Source organism: Rana temporaria, chromosome 6, assembly GCF_905171775.1.
Source record: "Rana temporaria chromosome 6, aRanTem1.1, whole genome shotgun sequence".
Taxonomy (NCBI): domain Eukaryota; kingdom Metazoa; phylum Chordata; class Amphibia; order Anura; family Ranidae; genus Rana; species Rana temporaria.
This window is the reverse complement of record NC_053494.1, coordinates 24,170,718-24,195,208: the sequence shown is the minus strand read 5'-3', so window position 1 is coordinate 24,195,208 and position 24,491 is coordinate 24,170,718. Positions and strand designations below refer to the sequence as shown.

Sequence of the window (24,491 nt, the reverse complement as noted above, 5' to 3'; positions counted from 1 at the left end):
ATTAAATAATAAGCCCTGATTTGGGTTATTTTACCAAAGAAATTTAGCAGTAAAAATTTTGGTCAAAATTTACAAAGAAAATGTATTTGTTTTCAAAATTTTATAACAGAAACAACAGGAAAACACCCTGTTTATTGCACTAAAAAAAAAAAAATCTCATTGGTGTTTAACCACTTGCCATCCGCGCTATACCCGAAAGATGGCTTCACCGTGGCCTTAAATTGCCTGGAGGGTGTTCATAGACATCTCCCATTCTTGCGCTTCCCTGCGCCCCCTGGGGCATGCAGGTGCGCCCTACGATCGATGTGAGACTCAGCTGATCATAAATCGGGTAAAGGGCCAATCACAGCAGGCCCTTTACCATGTGATCAGCTGTCAGCCAATGAAATAAACATGCTGGTTATCTTTTTTCCTTCATGCTGTTAGAATGAAGGAAAAAAAACAGTGGCTTCTGTTAGAGGGGCATCAGTCCCCGCATGTGCTGCTATCAGCACCCACCAGTGCCACCTATCAGTGCCCACCAGTGCCACATGCCAGTGCCCATCAGTGCCCACCAGTGTCAACTATAAGTGCTGCCTATCAGTGCCGCCTACCAGTGCCTATCAGTACCCATCAGTGCCACCTAATAGTGCCCATCAGTGCCACCTATCAGTGTCCATCAGTGCCACCTATAAGTGCCACCTCATCAGTGCCTCCTGATAAGTACCCATCAGTGCAACTTACTGTATGAGTGCACATCAGTGCCACATATCAGTGCCTATCAGTGCAGCAGTCTCATCAGCATACATCAGTGAAGGAGAAAAATTGCCTGTTTTCAAAATGTTATAACAAAACATGAAAAGTGTTTTGTTTTGTCTTTCAAAATGTACAAAAAAAAAAACAGCGGTGATTAAATGCCACCAAAATAAAGCTCTATTTGATTAAAAAAATGTCATGGAGTACAGTGTTGCATGACTACACAATGCTCATTCAAAATGCGAGAACACAGAAAGCTGAAAATTGGCCTGCGCAGGAAGGGGGTATAAGTGCCCAGTAAGCAAGTGGTAAATACCACCAAAAGAAAGCTGTATTTGTGTGAAATAAAATGCTAAAAATGTAATATGGGTACAGTAATTCATGGCTGAGTAATTACCGTTCAGACCGTTCAGAATCGCAGCAGGAAAATAGTTCTCATTTGCAAACATGGCCGTTGGGAAAACTGATCGTGTGTACGAGGCATCAGATGTTGTTTAGATTGGCCACATTTTTAAATAATGCCTGCCTCATTAGATGTAACACTAATGGATTGTTTCAGTGTCCTCGTTGTGTATAATTATTGTTAAATCTAAAGGTGATTGTGCAATCAGATTGTAAAGTGTGGATCAGCAGCTTAATGTATTAGGCAAAACATAAAACATAACAGCTGTCATTGAAAAATAACAAAAACATGGGGGTATTTAGTTGTGCAGACTTACCTTCACCTCTTCTGGATTAAGAGATGTAAAGGTTGTGAGGTCCATCTCTGGAAAGCCTCTAGCAAATGCAATCAGGTCGCTGGCCCTAGCACCACCTATAGAAAAGACAGTCAAGTGGACCTTTAACCATATGCATTATTTGAACTGTACAAATCAGTGGAAGAAAAATAAACAAATCATTTTCTGAGCATGCCTATTAAAAGGTCAGTCTATCCAAATCTGACATATGGGTTTTTGGTAGACACTGGAGGGTTAAACTACCTTTTTTTTGTCTCTAAACCCCCCTGGCGGTATTCCCGAGTCTGACTCGGGGTGAGATTTTCATACCAAAAGCGGTAACCCCGAGTCAGACTCAGGCTTGCCTCGCTGCAGCAGCAGACAAAGTTACTTACCTTGTCCCTGAATCCAGCGATGCCACCGCGCTGTGTGAGCGAGCGGGACCTCGCTCGATTCACACAGTGTCCTCCTGTGCCGCCGATCTCCGTTCCCTGCGACGTTACGACGCACGGGAGCGGAGAACGGCGCCAAATTCAAAAAACGTAAACAAACACATTACATACAGTACTGTAATCTTATAGATTACAGTACTGTATGTAAAAAATACACACCCCCCTTGTCCCTAGTGGTCTGCCCAGTGCCCTACATGTACTTTTATATAATAAAAACTGTTCTTTCTGCCTGCAAACTGTAGATTGTCCATAGCAACCAAAAGTGTCCCTTTATGTCAAAAATGGTTTTAGATCAGCTAGAAAACAGCGATAATAAATTATAATCACTTGCAGAATTGTGCGATAGCGATTTGTGGGGAAATTCGTCATAAAAAAATAAAATAATGACAGCGACAATTCTGCAACTGAGCAAATTTCAGTGATTTTGAGTTGATTACATTATTGAATAATTTTTATTAGAATTATATTATTATTTGTTATAATTATTTATAATTATTTATTATATTATAATTTATAATTTTGTTTTTAAAAAAATTTCATACCCGGGATGCCTACTAGTCTCTTGTTTGGTCAGATTTAAATGAGTTATTCCTAAAAATTACAGACCTACAGTATAAAACGCCAAATTTCCTTGCAAATAATGGTACCGCTTTCAGCATCTTTTTTCTGAAAGAATCATACCACGAGGGAGGTTAAGAAGTGTGTTGGTCACGTCTCTGTGCCTGCACACCTGATGCACTCATTGTGAGGGGTCCTCACTCTCTCTGCTGGATTTGTAATAAATGTTTTATTTGTTTTATCCAAATATTAAAGGAGTATATGGAGCTCATAAAGGTGAATGAGAACACTCAACTCTGAGGTGGACAGAAGAATCATACCAGGGAGCTAGCATCCAAGGTCTTTCAAGATCTACAGGGCTGATTCCTGCTGAGTCACCACATTGCAAGCGTACAGCAACTGCTTCAGTAGGCGCTGCAATGGATGGATGAGGAGAAGCCGTTGCTATCATAAAGAAAACAGCAGCCTTTTCTTTATACTGGTGTATTGGAATATGGCATTGAGGAGCTAATCAAAGGCTACAAACAGTAATGGTCTCTTTACACCAGGGCTCGACAAATCCCGGTCGCCATGGCGACTAGAAATAGTGTCCTGGCGCCATCTGGTGGTGAGCCGTTGGTATTACAAGTTATGACCACCAGATGTGTGAGCTGGCGCCATCTGGTGGTGGCCGTTGGTATTACAAGTTAAGCATTACAAGTTAAACAGCAATTCTAATGTAATTTTTCACCATTTTTCACTATTTTCACTGCCATGTTCTTCCATATAATTAGAACCCCCAAACATTATATATATTTTTTATCCTAACACCCTAGAGAATAAAATGGCGATCTTGCAATACTTTCTGTCACGCGGTATTTGCACTTTTTTGGGGAAAAATACACTTTTTTTAATGAAAAAATAAGACAACAGTAAAGTTATCCCCATTTTTTTTATATTATGAAAGATAATGTTACGCCGAGTAAATTCATACCCAACATGTCACGCTTCAAAATTGTGTCCGTTCATGGAATGCCGACAAACTTTTACCCTTTAAAATCTTCATAGGCGACGTTTCAAAAAATCTACAGGTTGCATGTTTTGAGTTACAGAGGAGGTCTAGGGCTAAAATTATTGCGCTCGCTCTACCAATCGCGGCGATAACTCACATGTGTGGTTTGAACACTGTTTACATATGCGGGCGCTGCTCACGTATGTGTTCGCTTCTGCGCGCAAGCTCGTCGGGATGGGGTGCGTTTTCTGGCTCCTAACTTTTTTAGCTGGCTCCTAGATTCCAAGCAAATTTGTCAAACCCTTCTTTACACTATTGGGGTAGATTTACTAAAAATGGTGTACTCAGAATCTGGTGCGGCTGTGCATGGTGGCCAATCAGCTTCAAACTTCAGCTTGTTTAATTAAGCTTTGGCAATAAAACCTGGAAGCTGATTGAGTTCTGTGCAGAATTGCACCAGATTTTGCACTCTTCAGTTTTAGTAAAATAACCTATGTATGGTAGCTGGCATTTTCTCCACCAGGGCACATAGAAAATAATTGTTTTCTATGTGCCCAATTCACACTGCAATGCTGCTTTCAGGTGGGTTGCAATGCATTGCACAAAAATGCAAACATGCTGCATTTTTCTACCATGCACCAGAGCTCGCTTGAACTCACCGTCCATTTCCGCAGGAATTAAAAACATTTCACCTAGACATTTCAATAAAAAAAAAAAAAAATGTAAACAGGGCCATGTGTTGTAACAATGCAAGGCCCTTGTAGCCAATAGCCTTCAGGCTAAAATGGAGGCTAAAATGGATTTTAAGACTTTTAAATCTAAGCTTTTCTCTAATTATATTTATAATGACTATTTTAACAGGCACTTGGGTTACTATCTACTGTATACTATTTACTATAACGGCCAGTGCAAAATCTGGTGCATAGCAATCAATTAGATTTCATTATTTTTTTGTCAAATCTTAATTAAACAAAAGCTGATTAGCTACACTGCACAGCTGTCCCAGATTCCGAGTGCTCCAGTTTATGTAAATCTTCCTCACTGTCACTTTTCCTATGTGGGGTGAAATGACTGTGTCTGTGCAATAGGTATATTGTGAACCTCTAATACATACCTTGCTAGAGCTCCACTGCCATTCTTTCTCTATTGCAGATGACACTTAAACCCCTAGTGCTAAGCAGAATGTTGATGTCACTTCCTTGGTCATGTCATAGCAGTTAGGCCTAGCAATTGGTTGCTAGACCCAGAGCGGTTTCACTCGGTAGGAGGTCATATGCTCTCCAATATCCAGAAGCACTGGGTATTGTTACTGACTGCAAAAGAAGCAGGAGTGGCACTGGGGTAATGGCAGTGAATATAGGGTATTCATGGGGGGCTTTTACACAGATACTTTGCCCCACATAAGTAAGGTGACAGTGTCTCTTGAAGTAGAAACAATAGGTGTCATTAATAGAAAAGTTTTCCTTTAAAACATTTTTTTGATAGATACTATTAAGACTAAAGCTGGTCATACACTGATTGAAATTTGTCTAGTTCGGCAGGGATATCTAAGAAATTCTAATCTTCTCAATGGTATAATAGGCACAGTTGGGTCTTACCAATTACAGGCATCATTATCTGATAGTATTCATTTGAAGAGTTATCATAGGATGAGTAGACCAACTTCATCTTGTCGAAGAGGAGGTTCTTAATGGTTTGGCTACATGTTGAAATCTCCAGTGGTTGAGAAGAATTTCTGAAAAGAAAAGATCCCTAATGATTCCTAAGATTTTCAAACAGCTATATAAACAGATTAAATATATGTATGGGAGGTGATCACCTGCCAAACCATTTGCATTTCTGTCAAACCAGTCCTAATATTTACACAGCTCTGTCACACCACACAGCCCTGTCTGGTGAGCTGACTTTACTGAAGTTAGAAATGCAGCCTGGTCACCTACCCAGACTGTGATTGGACAGTGAAGGAGTCAAAATCATGAGCTCACCCCCCCTCCTCTCTTCTTCTGTCATCAGGTTCTGTGCCAAAAAATGTGCATATAGCACATTTGAATGGCTTATTTGACCCCATGTCTGAGACTTACTGTGCCAGACAGCATCAGAGGCAAAAATCTAATTCAGGTGTTTGCACTAGTTTTTGTTTAGATAAATTAAATTTTTTTTGCATGTTAAAGAAGCAGGCTTTTCTTATCATCCCACACAACATATACACCCTTCATTTGGTTGTCCCTCCATGTTTTGTTGCTGAGAGTGGACAAAGCAGGAATCTGCTGGGATTGAAGTGAAATACCTTGGACTTGTATGTGTATGTGAATCACTCCTCCCAGTGCTGGTGCTTGGTGATTGGCCCAGCACTCTCACATAGGGATAGGGCAAAGTTCACAGTCCTGCATAATCTCTGACTGGGATTGATAGTCAGAATAAGCCCCACCCCTCATCTGCCAAGGCCCCAGCCAAATTAATCCATCTTTGGTAAATCACACTCACTTCTCATAAACCTTCCCAGCCTTATGGAACTCAGGAAACAAAAGAGGTAAGTGAAAAAAATGAAATAAATTGTATTTGGAAATCTGCTCGTAGTGTTGCCCTACTATAGAGATGGATCAAGCCAGAATGGGGTCGGCCCTAAGCAAGGTAGCTGCTTTGGACACCCCAATTCTTTGGACTGACATTGATTAGGATTGCTGTCATGATTCCCTCTGGTGCTGGTTCTATCAAGGTGTGGAATCTAGGTACCAGTTGGTATGGTGGGCATGGGCTAGAAGCCCTTGTGGTCCCAGAAACCTCCACTACAACTGGCACCTAAAAATGCCCCACCAAAAGTTAGCAGGTAGAGAAAGCCTATGGTAAGGAGACAGGGGACCAAATGCGCATTCAGAATCAAGGAGGGGTCTGGGCAGGTGGCAAATAGAGAGATGTGTGACAGTCTGGATTGGCAACAAGTAGGCCATAAAATAGGCTAGAGATGGAAAAGTAGTCAAGCTTAGGCAGAGGTCTTTGCAGGCAGCAAGCAAAGAAAATTGGATAGTCTGGGTTGACAATAAGTAGGAGGCAAACTAGGCTTGAGATAGGAAGAGAAGTCAAGCCAAAGTCAGGTGCCTTGGCAGTCAGCAAGCAAAGGGTAGTCAGTCTGTGTCAGAAATGAAGGATGCAGAATATGAAAGAATAGTCAGGTGATCTGGGTCAGTAACCTTGTAACAGGCTTTAGTATGATAGCTCTTTTTCACAAGTAGCTGGTTGAAGACACAGCACCAGACACTTCAAAGACTGGAGCTTAAAGGCTTAAAGTAATACTAAAATTTTAATTTGTGCTTAAAAATAACAAATATTTTATACTTACCTGCTCTATGCAGTGGTTTTGCACAGAGTAGCCCAGATCCTCCTTTTCTCGGGTGTATCTTTGGCACTCCTGGCCCCTCCCACCTGATGAATGCCCCCATAACAAGCAGCTTGCTATGGTGGCACCTGAGCCAAGCTGCAGCTCCGTGTGTCTATTCAGACACTGAGCCTTGGCTAGGCTCCACCCCCTCTCTCTCCTCATTGGCTCACTGACTTTGATTGACAGCAACATTGCTGGATAGAGATGGGCTCAGGTAAGTATTAGGGGGCTGAGGGAGGCAGCTGCACACAGAAGTTTTTTTTTATCTCAATGTATAGAATGCATTAAGATTAAAAACCTTCTGCATTTACAATCACTTTAAGTAAACTTTTAGTTATAGGGAACTCTGAAAGTCCTGTGAGTACCATAGGAAGTACTGTCTGGGATTCTGAGTCCTGGCAGGGATTCTGGAAGTGTGGTATCAATTACATTAGCCATTCCATTGCACACCAACTGCCCATAAGTTTACACTTCCCTGTAAAGTGGCAGACAAGTGCACAGTTTTGACCAATTATGCTATTTTCCAGATAAATGAAGGTTGTAGCTGTGCTCCCTGGACATCCACCAGGCCCTAGGCTCCTGTCTATGTTTCTTTGTTTATAATCTTGCAATTCTCTTCTATGCACTGTGACAGAAAGGGGTTGATTTACTAAAGGCAAATAGGCTGTACATTTTGCAAAGTTTTTTTATGTTTCTTGCATGTGATTGGGTATTGTTTTCAAAGTGAAGATTTACCTAATTTCTTACGCTCTGGAGCAACTGCACTTGCAGTTTGCACAGTCTATTTGCCTTTAGTAAATCAACCCCAAAGTAACAACTTCTCTATGTCAGAAGAACAACCTTACCCAAGATTTTCATAGGAAAGGTTTTGAATTAGAGTCTCATTTAGGCTACAGATGTAAGGAGCCAGGACGGTGAGTAGTGTTCCATCCAAACTGGCATTCGGATAGTTGAGCTGTAGGTATCGCTGAACCAATTCATTGACCTGGAAAGAAATGCAAATATTAGAATTGGAAAATCTCTGAATATCTGCTCATCTAGCAATTTAAAGAAACAGAGAGTACTTTTCAGACCATGGACTGGACCTTCCACACCCCCTTCTAGTGTTTAATATATATGGTGTTGTCCTTATTAAGATACATTAATGTACAAATGAAGGTATTTTTCAGTTCATGATGCATTTCTTAAATCATTATCTACTTTAATGTCCACCTCTTCAGTGGATTCAGGAATATGTAATATCAGTCTCAATACAACATACGGTATTCTTGGTTCCTTTAAAGTAGTGGACATTATTTCTAAAACATGTTAGGAGCCTAAAAATTCTTTTATGTGTTGATGTATTTCAGGGCAAAATCTTGTATGGATGATGCAATAAAATATGTATCCTATCTCAGTAAGGGTCTATACAAGTACTGAGGCAAATGTTTCTACTTCAAGGAAAGTGAATTAAAATAAAATGCATTTTAAGTGATTTTAAGATTTTAAGATATAATTCCTTTATATTTTTCAGCAACGCACTGGCCAAACTGCCTTTCTGCATTTCATCTGTGATACCATCCCTGTCCCATTCTAAAGGAATGTTCTGTGGTTGTATTAATATTTCCTTTATTAAAAGTACTATTTTATCCAAAATTGTTTTTTTTTAGTCACGCAAATAAATACTGTATATGAATATTTTATATTCCTTTATCAAGCCATTCCTTTATTAATTCCTTAAAGGGGTTGTAAAGGAAAACATTTTTTCCCTATATAGCTTCCTTTACCTTAGTGCAGTCCTCCTTCACTTACCTCATCCTTCGATTGAAGGAGGACTGTACTAAGGTAAAGGAAGCTATTTAGGGAAAAACATTTTTTCCTTTACAACCCCTTTAATTAGCCAAATGGTGGAGCTATTAAGATCCGTTTTTTCCAGTTTTGTCCCTGAAGGTAATGAGGCCTGAGGATCCCCAAACTGAGTGTGGAGAAGGGGGAAGTTGGGTTCCACTCATTACCCACACTTCAGCAGAATTCGCCAGTCAGGCCTCGTACACACGACCGAGGAACTCATAAATGAAACGTCGTTTTCCTCGACGAGTTAATTGTCAGGCTTGTGGAGAAACTTGACAAGCTTTCTTTGCGTACACACTGTCAAGACCAAATCTCTATGCATCCTAGCTCATTATGCCTTTGTCTTGCAGGTTTTTTTTTTCTGAGGTTTACAACCTTTTTAAGCTTTATCTCTAAATGCTTTAAACCAGAGCTTAATGAATCTCTGTCTCTTAAAGAGCATTACTAAATTTTAACCTATGTCATATCTGTGCCTGGCCCGACAAGTATCACATACATTTTTAAAAGTCAGAATTGCTACAGTGGATATTGTAAACAGTACATGTTTCAATTAAAACACATAGTGGCTATTGCTTATGTGTGTGTAAGTGCTTAACCGATCCCATTGATGATTATTATTTTCAGTCTACCTGCACTTTAATTGTTGCTAGAAAAATCCTTGTACAGGGTGTGACTGAGAATGCTGTTGTCACATATTGACAGCAGCTATGGATTTTGATATTGCCACCCCAAAGCCCCGAACACACAATCGGAATTTCCGATGGAAAAAGTCAGATGGAAATTCCGAACGCGTGTATGCCCCATTGGACTTTTTTACCAAGAAATTCCATCAGAGTTTACATAGAGAACATGTTCTCTATTACTCTGATGGAATTCCGATGTGAATTTGGTCGGACAAAGGTCCGATCATGTGTACAAGGGGCTTTACACTCCTCAACTTCTATTGTAAAAATCCTGTTGTTTGCAGAGCTCTATACCTCAGGTGGAAATGTACAAAACTCATAATTTACCTATCTTCAGCTACCTTTCTACATCAATGGGAATAAAAACAAAGCCATGCATGAGTTACACACCACCAGACTCATAGCTTTCAAAGAGCTGATTGGCCCAGCATCACCACATGAAATATTAATGGAACAGCATGGAGTGAAGGCCAGGTAAGTATATACTGGGAATAGGTGGGGAATTAAAGCAAACTAATCAGGTGAATGGAATATGCATATTTATAGAGTCTCTGAAAGCTAAATTCGAAGCAAAAAGCTTAAAGCGGTGTTACACCTGCAAATATTTGTTTTTTAAAAGTTAGCATCTACAAACACTGTAGCTGCTGTCTTTTAATAAGGACACTTACCTGTCCAGGGACCCAGCGATTTTGACCCCCCCCCCCGATCCCAATCCGTCAAAAGGATTGGGTGCAGGCACTGCCATTCTAACTAAGGGAAACCGGCTTCACTGCTCGTTTCCTCTACTGCGTAAGCATGAGTTGCGTGGTGCTTTGTGACACATAGGTCCCAGAAGACAGCGGGGGGGGGGGCTCGCGATAGATCGGAAGTACACATAAAAAGGTATTATAGAAGAAATTATTATTATTTAATATCCAAAAACGATGGGTGGAGAGGGGGTTTTTCGTTTAAGATCACCACTCAAAAGTGTGTGGAACTCTGCTTTAATACACAGATGATTTACACAGCCTTCCACACAACACACTCCTGCATACCAGGCCAAGGGATTTTTCTCTGCTGCAGAAGGTTTCACTTATGCCACGTACACGCGATAGGAAATTCAGACAAGAAAAGTTCGGTGTGAGCTTTTTGGTTGGAAATTCCGACCGTGTGTAGACCCCATCTGACTTTTTCTGTTGGAATTTCCGACAGCAAAAATTTGAGAGTTGGTTCTCAAATTTTCTGACGGGAAAAGTTCTTGTCGGAAATTCCGATTGTCTGTATGCAATTCCGATGCACAAAAAAACACGCATGCTCGGAATCAATGTGATGCATGCGTGAATGTGAATCATTGAACTTCATTTTTCTCGGCTCGTTGTAGTGTTGTACATCACCACATTCTTGACAGTCGGAATTTTGTGTGACCGTGTGTATGCAACACAAGTTAAAGCCAACATTCCGTTGGAAAAAAGTCCACGGTCTTCTTGTCGGAATTTCCGATTGTGTGTACGCGGCATTAGAGGTCTTGTCCCTATGTCTCTTCTCCTATCAGAATGCTCTTTGTTATTATATACACCCTACAGCACAAATAATAGGCATCTTGTGCTGCTTCTACCTATTCCTCTGAGCTATGCACTATAAGGACTGCACAAGACTGATCCCAATGCAAATTTAGGTACTTATCTGTACACTGCATTAAAAAAAAAAAAAAACGATGTATGATGTACTAATAAATACAGCACTGCATTCATTTGTGGAATGCAGATTTAATTTGTACAAAGCTTCAAAAAAAAAAAGGTATGATCTGGGATTCCACAGGCCTTAGAAACACAGCTGGGAGAAAGAAACTTACCTTGATGTCATTGGAATTCCAGGACGCACTTTGGATCAATGTTGCTAATGTATCCACAGATGTAATATTCCAGAGGCTAATTTCCTCCTCACTGTACATTCTTGCTATATTTCCCAGCTGGATGAGATACTGTTCTGGTACACCATTGGAGAAGATCTGTGAAAAAAAACAATAAAAATAAAACCTGCTTTAATTCTAGTTAACGTATTTATCGGCATATAACACACACAGGTGTATAACACGCACCCTAACTTTAAGAGGGAAGTTTCGGGAAAAAAACTTTCCATAGCCTCCTGCGTATAACACGCAGGCACAGCTTACCCCAGGGCTCAAGTCCTGCTGGAACGCTTGGGAACGGAGTTCCTGCACTTTTTTCACAGCAGGAACTCAGTTCCCTTTGAGGGACTAGAGCAGCCGAGCCGCCCGAGGCAATCCTTCACTAAGCGGCGATGCCCAGCTCGAGTCACTGTCAGGGGCAGGCGAACCTTAGTAATCCTTTATGTTACTGGCCGCTTCCTGTATATGGGTTCATCAGGTAGTGTGCGGGTATTCCGTCACTTCCTCAATCTCGCAATGTCTCCTGGGAGCTTTTGTCATTGTTCCCAGGAGACATTGCGGAGGTCTGCCGCGAGTTATCGCAGGAGTTAGAAAGAACTTGCTTCTTTCTAAATCCCGTGAAGCGGCCAGTAACATAAAGGATTACTAAGGTACAGTGGATCGGAAAAAAAAACATGCGGTTTAGTAATTATGCATATGAGTGTATCATTTTTTTTTTTTTTGGTGGGGGAGTGGATTTTGGGTGGGAGTTCCCACACTTTTTTCCCCAGGACTTGACCCCTGGCTTACCCTCTATTTTCAGGGTAAAAAAGTGAGTGTTATACGCCAATAAATACATTAATTACTTACAGTGGAATTATAGGTTCAATTAAATCCTAACTCCAGGTTTTTTTAATAAAAGAAAGCCCATTTCCCAAACACACGTTAAATCAAAAGTAGAGTGGATTTTACAAGCTGAAATTGGGCTTTAAAAAATAAAAATGTTGCTCTCTTGCAAAGCTAGGAGCACTGCTGCAATCTGACACTTCCAGTTGTGTTAGATAATGTGTCCCCCGCTGTGCACTGTAGATCCTCTTGCTGGCAGCTATGCAGCTATGCCACTACTGTGAGGAACCACAGTGCCCAGCAAGGGCCACGCCTGAAAGTGTTGGGTAGAATCAATGCCCGGCTGGAGATCATAAAGAGGGGAAGTGGACAGCATCTTCTATTACAGGGGACTACTGGCAGCACATTTGTTTTCACTACTTGCTGACTGCCTAACGTAGATATAGGTCGGCAGAATGGCATGGGCAGGGAAAGCAATGTACAGGTACGTTGTGTTGAATCTGCTGCCTAGCGGGCACTCCGTGACCGTGCCTGCGGGACCCACGGACTCGATGTCCACCGGTGTCCCATGATCAGGTCACAGAGAGGCAGAATTGGGAGATGCCTTTGTAAACAAGGCATTTCCCTGTTCTGCCTAGTGACAGGACACTGATCTACTGCTCCCTGTACTCGGGAGCAGTGATCAGTGTCATGTCACTGGTAGCCCAGCCCCCTAACAGTAAGAATCACTCTAGGTCACACTTAACCCCTTCCTTGACCCCTACTGGTTAACCCCTTCCCTGTCAGTTTAATTTACACCGTAATCAGTGCATTTTTTATAGCACTGATCGCTGTATAAATGACAATGGTCCCAAAATAGTGTCAAAAGTGTCCGATGTGTACGCCGCAATATCGCAGTCATGATAAAAATCGCTGATTGCCGCCATTACTAGTAAAAAAAAATAATAATAATAAAAATGCCATAAAACTATCCCCTATTTTGTAGACGCTATAAGTTTTGCGCAAACCAATCAATATACGTTTATTGCAATTTTTTTACCAAAAATATGTAGAAGAATACATATCGGCCTAACCTGAGGGAAACAAATGTTTTTTATCTATTTTTTGGGCATATTTATTATAGCACAAAAAAATAAAAACCGCAGAGGTGATCAAATACCACCAAAAGAAAGCTCTATTGTGGTAAAAAAGGACGTCAATTTTGTTTGGGTGCAACGTCGCACGACCGCGCAATTGTCAGTTTAAGTGACGCAGTGCCGAATCACAAAAAATGGTCCGGTCATTAGGCAGCCAAATCCTCAGGGCTCAAGTGGTTAAAGAAGTGACAGGGTCAGTTAAATGATTCATGTAGATATGTTTATGCATATAAAAAACAAAAGCAAAATCTACAAAACACATATATTATTTTCATTTAACAGGTCGTTCTGTCTAGGAAAGGTGACAATACAGGGGTTGGGACCGGCCATAATACACTGCAAGGGGAACTTACAATGGTCAGCTGTTACTCATGTAGCTTAAAAAAAACTGTGCATGCACAGCTAACTGCACAGGGCATACAGGGATGTGATGGAATTTTAATGTAGGAGAGTATGTCTCTTTTGCATTAAATTCTTGCCATTGGAGGTTGGAGGCCTGCTGTGTATTGGGCTGAGTGAGAAGTTTGTCTCCAAGGAGGCTGCAGGCCATGCTGCTGGAAACAGGGCTATTTCCTGTAAAGGTAACCCATTGTACTGGCTTTTTTCAGCAATCAAAAGGACAAGCACCCATACATCATTAGTGGAAAAAGTGCAGTTATACTTAAAGTTTGTCCTGATCTTACCATATCCAGTCTAGCCTTGAGTACTTGCAGCTGCTCATCAGCGAATGCCAAGCTTCCAAGGACCGTCAAACTATCTATTAAAGTTTTATTGGTGATGCAGGCATCTAGCTGTGCAGCTGAGTACGTAGCTGCAATGAGGTCCATTTGGTTGTTTATCATGTCTATAGTGAGCTCCTCGTTACATGAAACAACTGTAAAAAGACACAAAAACATAAACAATACATAAGGTGCCATATTGGTACATGGAAATTCTAACATCTCATAGGCCAGGATACCACTATTGTGTTGCAGTAAAATTAGTGCATTGCAGTGCCATTCATTTTCACATATCTAACATCTTTTTTTGTTAACTTTTTAAGTATAGTTGGGCACAGACCAAAACTAGACAGTTGAGGACTAAAAATATAGCATTGACTTGAATTTCCATTGGCAGATGGCAAGGTCAAAATTTAGCACCAATAGTGTGAATTCCTGTACACTCCCTCCCTTATGTCAACAGCCCTGGCTGGTGGTCTAAGAGTGTGTATGTTTATATGCAGACATTTCTCTGCTTACCCAAAGAGTTTCCTTAAGGTCTGGTTCACATTGGGTACGATTTGGTACGATTTGAGATGCAATTCGACATGTCAAATCGCATATCAAATCGTCGCAATTGTCGGCAATGGCACCGTCCTAATCGGTGCGACGCCGCATCTACGGCACTGCACCGATTTAAAAAATTAGTTCCTGTACTACTTTTTGCGATTTCGGGCCGCGATTTACATTGACATCTGTGCAGAAACCTTTACAGATGTCTCTGAAATCGGGACTGCCAGCGGGAGTGAAATAGTTTGGGCTTGTTAATCAAACATCGCTTGAATTTAATATTGTTGCTGACCACACTCTTCACTTAATTCCCGCAATTTACAATATTTTAATGCTCCTAATAATGTTCTCAGTTAGTATATATATTATATCTGACTATATAACTATAGAAAATTAGTAGGCAGAGAGTGAAGGAAGATATTTAGCATTTTTGTGGTTAGAAAGTTTTATAAGGATATATAAGGTTCTATGTGGTTTTGAAACATTTCAATTGTGTTACAGTATGGTCTTATTATGAAGGAATGAATAATATTTTTCTACTATTGTATTCTGTGTAGAGCCAGTTTTAGGTATATTTTTCAAAATGTGATGTTTCCATTACACATTGGGGTCGATTTACTAAAACCGGCACACTTAGAATCTGGTGCAGCGGTGCATGGAAGCCAATGGGCTTCTAACTTCAGCTTGTTCAATTAAGCTTTGGCAGTAAAACCCGGAAGCTGATTGGTCCTCTATGCAGATCCGCACTAGATTTTGCACTTTCCAGTTTTAGTAAATAACCCCCAATGTATATCTAAAGGTATGAAGTACAAACTCCAGCCTTAATATATTGAATTAGACGTTGTCCTATCTCAAGTTCTCTAATGGGTCATAATATACAACTGGCGTCTCACAGTGTAAATGGTGTCAAGGAAGTATTCTGCATACCACAGTGCTAAGGCAAACGATGAAGGAAATGCTTGCTACCCAGTTGATCTTGGATAATACAGAAACCAGAAACACATCACCTTCCCTAGATGTGCGCATTACCCATGTCTATGATGAAGGACCCAGCACCTGTTAGACTGCCCTATAGTTTAAACAGGCCCCCAACTCCCAGAGGGCTCCTGTACAGCGGCAACATTTTCAGAAATGGAAACCTGTTTTGAGCTTTGAAATAATACATTGAAATCAAGATCTGGAACTCACAGACATCACGAGTGATCCTAGATGACACTGCAAGTTGACTGAGGACAAAGGTAAATGTTGTCTTGTATGTAGTTTTCAGGGAACTCAGCAGACTTGGGAAAAACTTTATCTTTACAGTCTGCAAAGTAATAAAAGACACAAGTTATACTGAAATGCAAAAAGAGAAAAAAACGTTCTGTACTATTTTACATGGTAAATTACCTTGCTGATCAGCATTACTGTGGCACGATCCAGAGTGCTGGAAAGGCGTCCTATCATTGTCATGGTTGATAAAGTCCAAGTAGAAGGATTCCTGGAGAAAAAGAAAATAAATATTATTTTCTGAATATTATTAAGGTTTGAATGGAAATGGCAATAATATTCCACATTATGTGAGCACTGAATCGTGCTCACATAATATTGTGTGCTCTGCTCAGTGCAGTAACAGTACTGACGGGGTTGATGCCACGAAATTTTCCATTTATCAATTTTCTCTATTATTATAATTTTTTTTTTTGCTAGACTATTTTGTACTTATTTTAAGAAAATTTGAGAAATACTAATAATGCTTTTAGTATATCTCAGTTGTTACAACCCAGATGAATAAATATACTGTACTTGTACACAAAAGCTATTTGGGACCATATACTGCAACACTGAGGAATTAAACTAGGCAACCACTATATGTAGAAAAATATATCAACCATATATATCAGTACAACCCACAACCAATTCTGGTACAAAACAATCAGTACTTACAAAAATATAGAATAGAAACAAATATAGAATATAAAAATATACAGGGACCCTTATCAATGCGTTTCGCATATCAGCTTCTTCAGAAGTCCATATATGGTATGAAAGTCAGACCAATTCCACTGGTGTTTCTAATCTTTGGGATCCTGCGTGTGGGATGCTGGTTGACCCACATTGAGATGGTGTATATGTTGTTCCAGTGGTGGCTGTAGTTGCATTTCTTACAGGATTGTTGGGGGTACATTTTACTGTGGTCCACAGCCTCCACATTTAGAAGAGCATGGTCCATGTGAATTTCTTCTTGCTTTTGAGAGACTTTGTGCCTTGTTGGGGGTTTGAACATTTTATTTTGAACAAATCCCCAACAGATGAGACCCTACAAATGGTGAAACTTTCATAATTTGCATGGACCCTATCCTGAAGAAGCTAATACACAACACACGCTGGTGAAGATTACTGTATATTATTATATTGTATATGTGTAACCTTGTCAAAATACATTGAATATTAATATCTCAGTGTTGCACTAGATATTCTCAAATAGCTTTTTTTTTGTACAAATATAATTACATTTTTTACTTGAAGTTCTGCTTTAACACAGTAGACTTACTACCCACAGTCCATTCTGATGCTATTTCATTTAAGAAGATGAACAAAAAAGGAAAGAAAAGCAACAATAACATTCACCTGCAGAAAAAGGTCCCTGCCAAGGCCAGCTGACATACATACCCATATTTTGCTTTCAGCCTAGTCACAATGGCCGCTCTCTGATCGGTGGTAAAGGATGAACAGTTTTTGAGTGCTTCTAAGACATACGAGTCACAACCAATGATTTCTTTGCCTGTCAGGTCACAGGCCAGATTGCCCAAAGTTACCAAGTTTTCTTTAGTGATACTATTGGTGTTTATGTTCTGAAAAAAAAAACACAATTACACATGGAAAGACTCTTGACTTTTAAAGTGAAGTTGTGGAATAACATGTTTTTTTTAATAAATTTGCCTTTACCGATGAAGTTCCTCGCTAAAATATTGGATGTTCCTATAACTAGTAGTTGTTAGTCTCATGCAACACGACTTGCTCTGTAAGGATCCAATCAAAAGTCTTCAATATTACAGAACAAGTCCAGTCGAATGTGAGTGACCATTTACTCACCATGCCCAGATGCAGAGGTAGGCCCTTTAACTCATTCTCCCACAACTTCCTGTGTTCCTGGACACACCCAGGGAAGATACGTTTCTCAGGTTTCCTCCATGAGCAGCTCAGAGAGGCAAAACCTGATGAGGTAGCAGTGGCTAGGCAAGTGATCTGTAGCCTAGTGAGAGGCCCCACACTGTCAGGATTGGAATGCAGACACCCAAGCAAAAGGCAAAAGCCTACTTAAAGATTTTTTTTTAAAGTCAGCAGCTACAAATACAGCAGCTGCTGACTTTTAAAAAAATGTACACTTACCTGTCCAGCGCGCAATCGCTCAGTCCTTGGCTGCTTTTGCCGCCATCCTCGGTGAGGGAATCCCTATTGCGCATTCTTTTGCATCTGAGGCTTAAGTGTTTTTTCTTTATTATTTTTAGTCAATGGAAATCTAGCCACTAGGGTAAAAATGCATTCTATCCTTTTTTTGCATGTTAGTGCATTTTTCAAGCATGGCCTTCAATGGCCCTTTCAATCTATGGCCGCACCTGAAAAAAGTATATAACGTTTATGTATTTTTTCGAGCTTCAAGGGACACTACAGACAGAATGAAAAACCATGGGATTGTGGATGTTGACCATTTTGGAAATTCAAACTACAACATTTTCAGGTGTGAATAGGACCTAATAGCTTGCAACTTCCCTGAAAGACCCAGCTAGTATGAAGATCACCTCCCAACTGCTACTGGAGCACTCTAATGCTAATAGGATGCCCTTCCTGTGTTCTCAGGCATTGGATCCCTCCACCTGTTTACCTGTATGACCAGAGCTACCCCGGATTCTCTGAGAGGGACGCTGTTTATGGGGATAAGTGCAAGTAGCTTATTGTGTTCTCAACTGTTTCACTGTAGTAGTGATTCTCAGCTAAACTGTCTGCTGTTATAAGGTCTTATAAAGGCTATGCTTTGCAGCTCTAGAGATTACATATAGTATTTGCATAGCTTAAATAATCTGTTTTGTATAACTCTGTGGCGTATGCATGCTGTTTGCCATTCTGAACCTATTTTGCATTATTGCTTTTGAATTTGTACTTGTATTAAACTGCAACATGACATTTTCTTCCTATCTGATCATCTGGCTGATAGCACATCCTGTTAAACTACTACTAGCTTCACAATGACCTGAATATATGATTTTTTTGTGTTTTAGAATCCTGGGGCTCCTGTGTGTAGTGCAAATCTATTTTTTCTTAATTAGTTCTTGGCTGTTTTAAAAACAGCCAATAAGGGGCCATATTAACTACAGGGTCACTATCTGTGGACACCTTACCACCAGACGTATTAAAGGGTGTTGGACATCCCTTTCTAAAACCATGGGCATCAATATGAAGTTGCCACTTCCCACACACACTTGCTATAACAGTCTCTACTCTTCTGTGTATCCCAAAATATGTTGGAGTATGTCTTTGGGAAATTATACATATTCAGCTAAAAGAGCATTTGGGGGGTCAGGTACTAATGATGGATGATAATACCTGGCTCAAAATTGGCATTCCAATTCATCCCAAAAGTGTTCTCTAAGGTTAAGGTCAGAGTTCTTTGAGTTCCTCCATACCAAGCAAATCAAACTATGTTTTTATGAAGCTGCCTTTGTGCACATGGGCACATTCGTTCTGGAACCGTAAAGGACCTATCCCAACATTTTACCACAAGCACAATTTTTTAAATATCTTTGCATGCTGTCATAGTAACAGTTTTCCTTACTGGAAAAAAACATAATTTTGAAAAGTGTACATACACTTTTAGTCATATAGGGCCAGATTCACAGAAGAAATACGCCGGCGTATCTTCAAATTTGCCGCATCGTATCTTTAGTTTGAATCCTCAAACCAAGATACAACGGCTTTTGGCTTCGATCCGACAGGCGTACGGCTTCGTACGCCTTCAGATCCTAGGTGTAATACTTTGGTGCCCGCTGGGTGGAGTTTGCGTAGTTTTCCGCGTCGGGTATGCTAATTAGCTGTTTACGGCGATCCACAAAGGTACGCACGTTCGTCGCATTCTCTTACGTCGTCGCTAGTCGGCTTTTCCCGTCGTAAAGTTACGGCTGCTATTTCATGGCTTAGATTTAGACTAGCCATGTAAAAAGTATGGCCGTCGTTCCCGCGTCGAATTTCAATTTTTTTTTGCGTAAGTCATCCGGGAATACGAAAGGACGTAACGCACATCGCCGTTCAAAAAATTACGTCGGAACGACGTCATTTCGCGCAAAGCACGGCAGGAAATTTCAAAACGGAGCATGCGCAGTACGTTCGGCGCGGAAACGCGCCTAATTTAAATGACACACACCCCATTTGAATTAGGCGGGCTTGCGCCGGACGGATTTACGCTACGCCGCCGCAAGTTTACAGGCAAGTGCTTTGTGAATCAAGCACTTGCCCGTAAAACTTGCGGCGGTGTAACGTAAATGACATACGTTACGCCGCCGCAAATGTATGTGAATCTGGCCCATAGTGTCTACAAAGAAAATAAAGCACGACAAACCAAAACAAAGTGCAATTTCTTCAAGAGGTCCACACGGTCATGCACTTCCTTCATTAGCAACAGAGAAATGTTAAAATAAGTTGTAATCTAGTGTTTTGCTGTGGGAAAACATACAGCTTTCATATGATTTAGTCCTTGTCCTTACCAGACAGCTTATTGCATTGCTGAGTAGAGAGGTCCTCTTTGTAGATCCTTGAGGTAGCAGGTCAATGTTAGCCTGTCCAACACGTGTAAAATAATCTTTACACTGAGATTTACTGGTGACGGGGCTGAATGTAAAATAAAATAATGTAAGCAGCTGATTCTATATAATAACAACATAATAAAACATACTGTACTGTAAAGCTGGACTATAGGCAAATAAACATACAATAAAAAAACATAAAGGAATGCAGCTATGTAATCACTAATATATCCTAACATGTATATTTTAAATGCAATGAGTGCTGCAGTCCCTGTACAGTAGAAGTCAAAATGTGAGAAGAAGTACAAGGAGCCAATAAGTTGTGCTGTAGGGCTCACGTACTAACAAGAAACATGGTAAAAAATAATGAGAGCAGACAGAGAGATGAGCTCATCAGTCTGCTACTTCTCCTTTCACTATCCAGTTCCAGAGTAGGGGAGACCAAGTCCCATAAGTGTTAGCTTTTTAAGGAAGAAAATACTTTTGCCTTGCCAAAGTTGCACTTTGTGAGCTGTGTAAAGCTCAGATGGACAATAATACTAATAATTAGGTGGGTTAAACAGCTCCATTCTGTGTATAGATGATTGGCTAGACTTCAACTTTATGTGTTAGGTCTAATGCTTTTCTGGGCTATATGTATTATCTCTATGAGACTATACTGGGAAGTTTGGAGATCACCCCATTCTGTGATGTCTTCCAGTGACCATAAGATGGAGCTAAGGCTGATGATGGCAGGCAGTGTGAATATACTTATCGCTTTATCCTCATTGTTCTTCCATCAGTAAGTCAAAACATGTTGGTCTATTAGACTTTATAAAATAAAATACTCATACATGATTACAAGGAACAGGAAAAGGATAAGTATACCAGAGGAGGTTCCAAACTACATGAGGAACTTCCAACCTACATTCCAAATCTTTAGACTATGTAAGTATGATTTTCGAACTTTCTAGTATATTGCACCCATATTTAAATATCATTTTTTTTTTGTTGGAGGTTATCAATAGGCAGAACTGTTTACAACTACAAGTAGTAATATCTGTCTTTGCTTCTTAGCTCCTGTCTACAAAATCCATTATCAGTATATTTTCAGGTGTTCTCCAAAAGATAAAGTGTTTATGTGGTTTAATTTATGTTATTATTACTACTCGTACCTAGAAACATGAAAATGTTCAGTGACGACCATACCTTCTTACATCTAAAGACTAAAAGCTGGGGTATTTAAATGCTTCACACACCCAACAATTTACACTTTGCAGAATAAAACAACAGGTGTTGGAACTCCCAGGTGGACAGAAATAAATGTGGGAATTATGACAGAGATCTTGGCATTGCAGTACCCAAGATTTATGGAAAGACAAGGGCTGACTGAGGCTTCATCTACAACTAAAAAATCCTTTTGGGTGAATATACACAATTTTCTCCAGAGCTTAGTAAATGTGTTGACATTTCACTCCTGATTTGCCCAAGCAAGCTTAATCTTTTTCTATAAGTATGGTCTTGCCTTTTGCAGGCTCTTAAAAACAGGAATGCTCCAAGAAAAATTCAGGTGAGTTGCAAAATGTTTAAATAGTCAGGGTGACATAACAGGGTTACGGGTTGAATACAATTCTGTGATAACTCATAGCAATTTATTACCTTGTGAAGAGCAGAACATTGCTGGGAATGCTGCTGAAGTCATTTGAAGCTCCTACTTTCGTCAGTCTCTTGGCCATGCAGCTCACCTAAAGCAACAATATCCATTAGGTTAAATGTCATTACATTTTCTATGAGTCACAAATGATACCTTTAATCATATAAAGGCACTTACTTGGCTACCCTCTAATTTCACTGCTTTGCCATTCATAGATTTAATTAGGCTGGTAAACTGATCATTGGTTAAGATTTTGGAAGCTCCACATGTAAATCCTTGTAGGATGTTCACAGATAAACTAGGAGAGAAAGCAGCACCAGTGCATGTTAATTACTTATAATCTGTTTCTTTATCATTCTGGTAACCTTCAGAATAAAGTATACATTCGTCAAAATGATTCTTAAAAATAGTGAAGGGCCACCATGCCTATATGTTGCTGTTATACCCCCTCTTAGGAGGGGATTTTTTTGTTGTTGTTCTTTTTGACATATCATATCTTCTTTACCTTTTTTTGCAAACTAACCTTTGTTACAATTGTTAAACCTAGTCCCTGCGTGGGTGGAACTTTTGTATGTTATCTTCTTGTAATAACCAAATAAACGTCATATGTATCAAGGGATGAGGTGTTTATGTTTGGTGATGATTTATCCACATTAGACTACAACCAAATAAACACTATTGAAACAGAAAAATGGTGAAGGGCCTACTCAGTGAATCAAAGTAGACAGTTCTTGATCGGTGAGTAGGGCTATATGAAGCATTAATCCTTTTATAGAAATCAGTAATGTAGATACATACAGGTTTTAATACTGTATATATTCTTGTTTACTTCTATCATTTATATCTATATGTGTGAAGAAAGTGGGTAAGAGTCCCAAGCCATAGGCCTCGTACACACGATCGAGGATCTCGTCGGAAAAGACACATCGTTTTCCTCGTCGAGTTCCTTTTTAGGCTTGTCGAGAAACTTGACAAGCTTGCTTTGCGTACACACTGTCAAGACCAAATCTCCTTGTTTTAAAACGCGGTGACGTACAACACATACAACAGCAGGGGAGGTTCGATTCCACTGGCACAACCCTGGGGGCTGCTTGTGCTAATCTCATGTTACTGCGTGTTAAGTAAAAGTTTGGTAAGAGACGATTTGCACTTTTCAGTCTGTTACAGCCTGACAAATGTGCTATCTCCATTACAAAAGCTACTTTTACCGAAGGTGCGCTCCCGTCTCATACTTTATTCTGAGCATGCGCGGGTTTCTAAGCATACACACGATTGTGTTTCTCGTTGAAAACCAGCCCGACAAGGAACAGGACGAGGAAATTGAGACTCCCGTCGAGGAAAAAGAGAACTTGTTCTCTTTTTTCCTCGTCAAGTTCCTCAACAGTTTCCTCGATGAAAAACGTACACACGACCGTGTTCCTCGGCAAAAAAGCTCTCCCACCAAGTTTCTTGATGGATTCTATCTAGGAAACCGGTCGTGTGTACGAGGCCATAGGGTTTAGTTGAGATATTAATTTTATTTTATCACAGTAATAGGGTCCACCAAGAACAGACAGCCAGTGCATTTTAGGGGTCATACATAAATCCCCTTTCATGAAGGCTTGGATTTATTATTAAAAAGCAATCTCGAAAGTTGTTTAATTCAGAATTTTAGTTCTTTATAAACTATAGTTTGAAGCCTGCTTAATAAACGTAACTAATATTCAGATAACTTTATTGATCAAACTTTAAATTACAATCAATAGCTCTTGATAGACCATTTTATTGTAACAAAATTATTACAAATTAATAATAGAAGCAATCACTTTGGCTTAGCTTTTTATCATCTTTCTCCATAGAAGCTGACTCTCCCAGGAACCCCATTGGGATTGCACTGGTCAGTAGAGAACTGGAACACTATAACAATCATTTGATTTAGTTAGACCTTCAACCAAACTTTGAGTCCAGTATCTGACCACTCAAATTTCTCTGTTGAAATACTATATACGACAACAGCTCACCTAACAACCTATCCATCTCAATACCACTAATTTCATATAAGGAGTATGACTTCACTGGGACGTCTGCTTTTCTGTAGAAATTGAAAAGCTGAGGGAAGTAAATCACACTACTTTTTTTACATTTAAATGTTGACAGTTATGTCATTAAAACTCTTATTATTTATGTTCATTAAGGACTTTTAGTACCACATGTAACATTGCTTGTCTTCTGTTGCATATATTAAAACCAGCCTAGGCAGTGTATATTCTTTTAGTAGCTTATCTAATTCTAGGGGCCACTTGACCTCACCATACAGAGTAGGAACAGGTATGAGCTGTCCTCAAATACCTGCCACCAGGCTTCAAAGAAGTTTGAAGCATCAGTACACAAATAATCAAACACATACAAAAAGAAAAGCACACACGTGTTACAAAAACAAAAAAAATATATGAATCTACCCTAAATGCACTAAAAACAATAACTTTCCCCAAAAATTAAGAGTTTCTCTTTAATACCACTCTGCTCATCTGTAGTATTTATACATGAGTCCTGCTATGCTACAGCATAACACATGGGTACTTACATGGAGAAATCATGAACATTTATGATTACGGTGTGGAAGAACACTTGAGCCTGAAAAAAC

At 39.9% G+C, this 24,491-nt stretch overlaps 1 protein-coding gene across 1 annotated transcript in view; it reads right to left on the bottom strand.

The window, feature by feature from the left end:
- The window catches only part of LOC120944381, a 71,313-nt gene that overhangs the window by 10,849 nt on the left and 35,973 nt on the right, over positions 1-24,491 (bottom strand). The window contains exons 70-81 of the mRNA XM_040358437.1: positions 24,432-24,481; positions 22,046-22,166; positions 21,874-21,959; positions 20,197-20,320; positions 17,111-17,292; positions 15,848-15,938; positions 15,647-15,764; positions 13,874-14,064; positions 11,173-11,328; positions 7,674-7,813; positions 5,051-5,187; positions 1,455-1,549 (exon numbers count right to left, since the gene is read on the bottom strand). Of these exons, the coding sequence (XP_040214371.1) occupies positions 1,455-1,549; positions 5,051-5,187; positions 7,674-7,813; positions 11,173-11,328; positions 13,874-14,064; positions 15,647-15,764; positions 15,848-15,938; positions 17,111-17,292; positions 20,197-20,320; positions 21,874-21,959; positions 22,046-22,166; positions 24,432-24,481 (1,491 nt within the window). The remainder of the gene's footprint in view (positions 1-1,454; positions 1,550-5,050; positions 5,188-7,673; positions 7,814-11,172; positions 11,329-13,873; positions 14,065-15,646; positions 15,765-15,847; positions 15,939-17,110; positions 17,293-20,196; positions 20,321-21,873; positions 21,960-22,045; positions 22,167-24,431; positions 24,482-24,491) is intronic.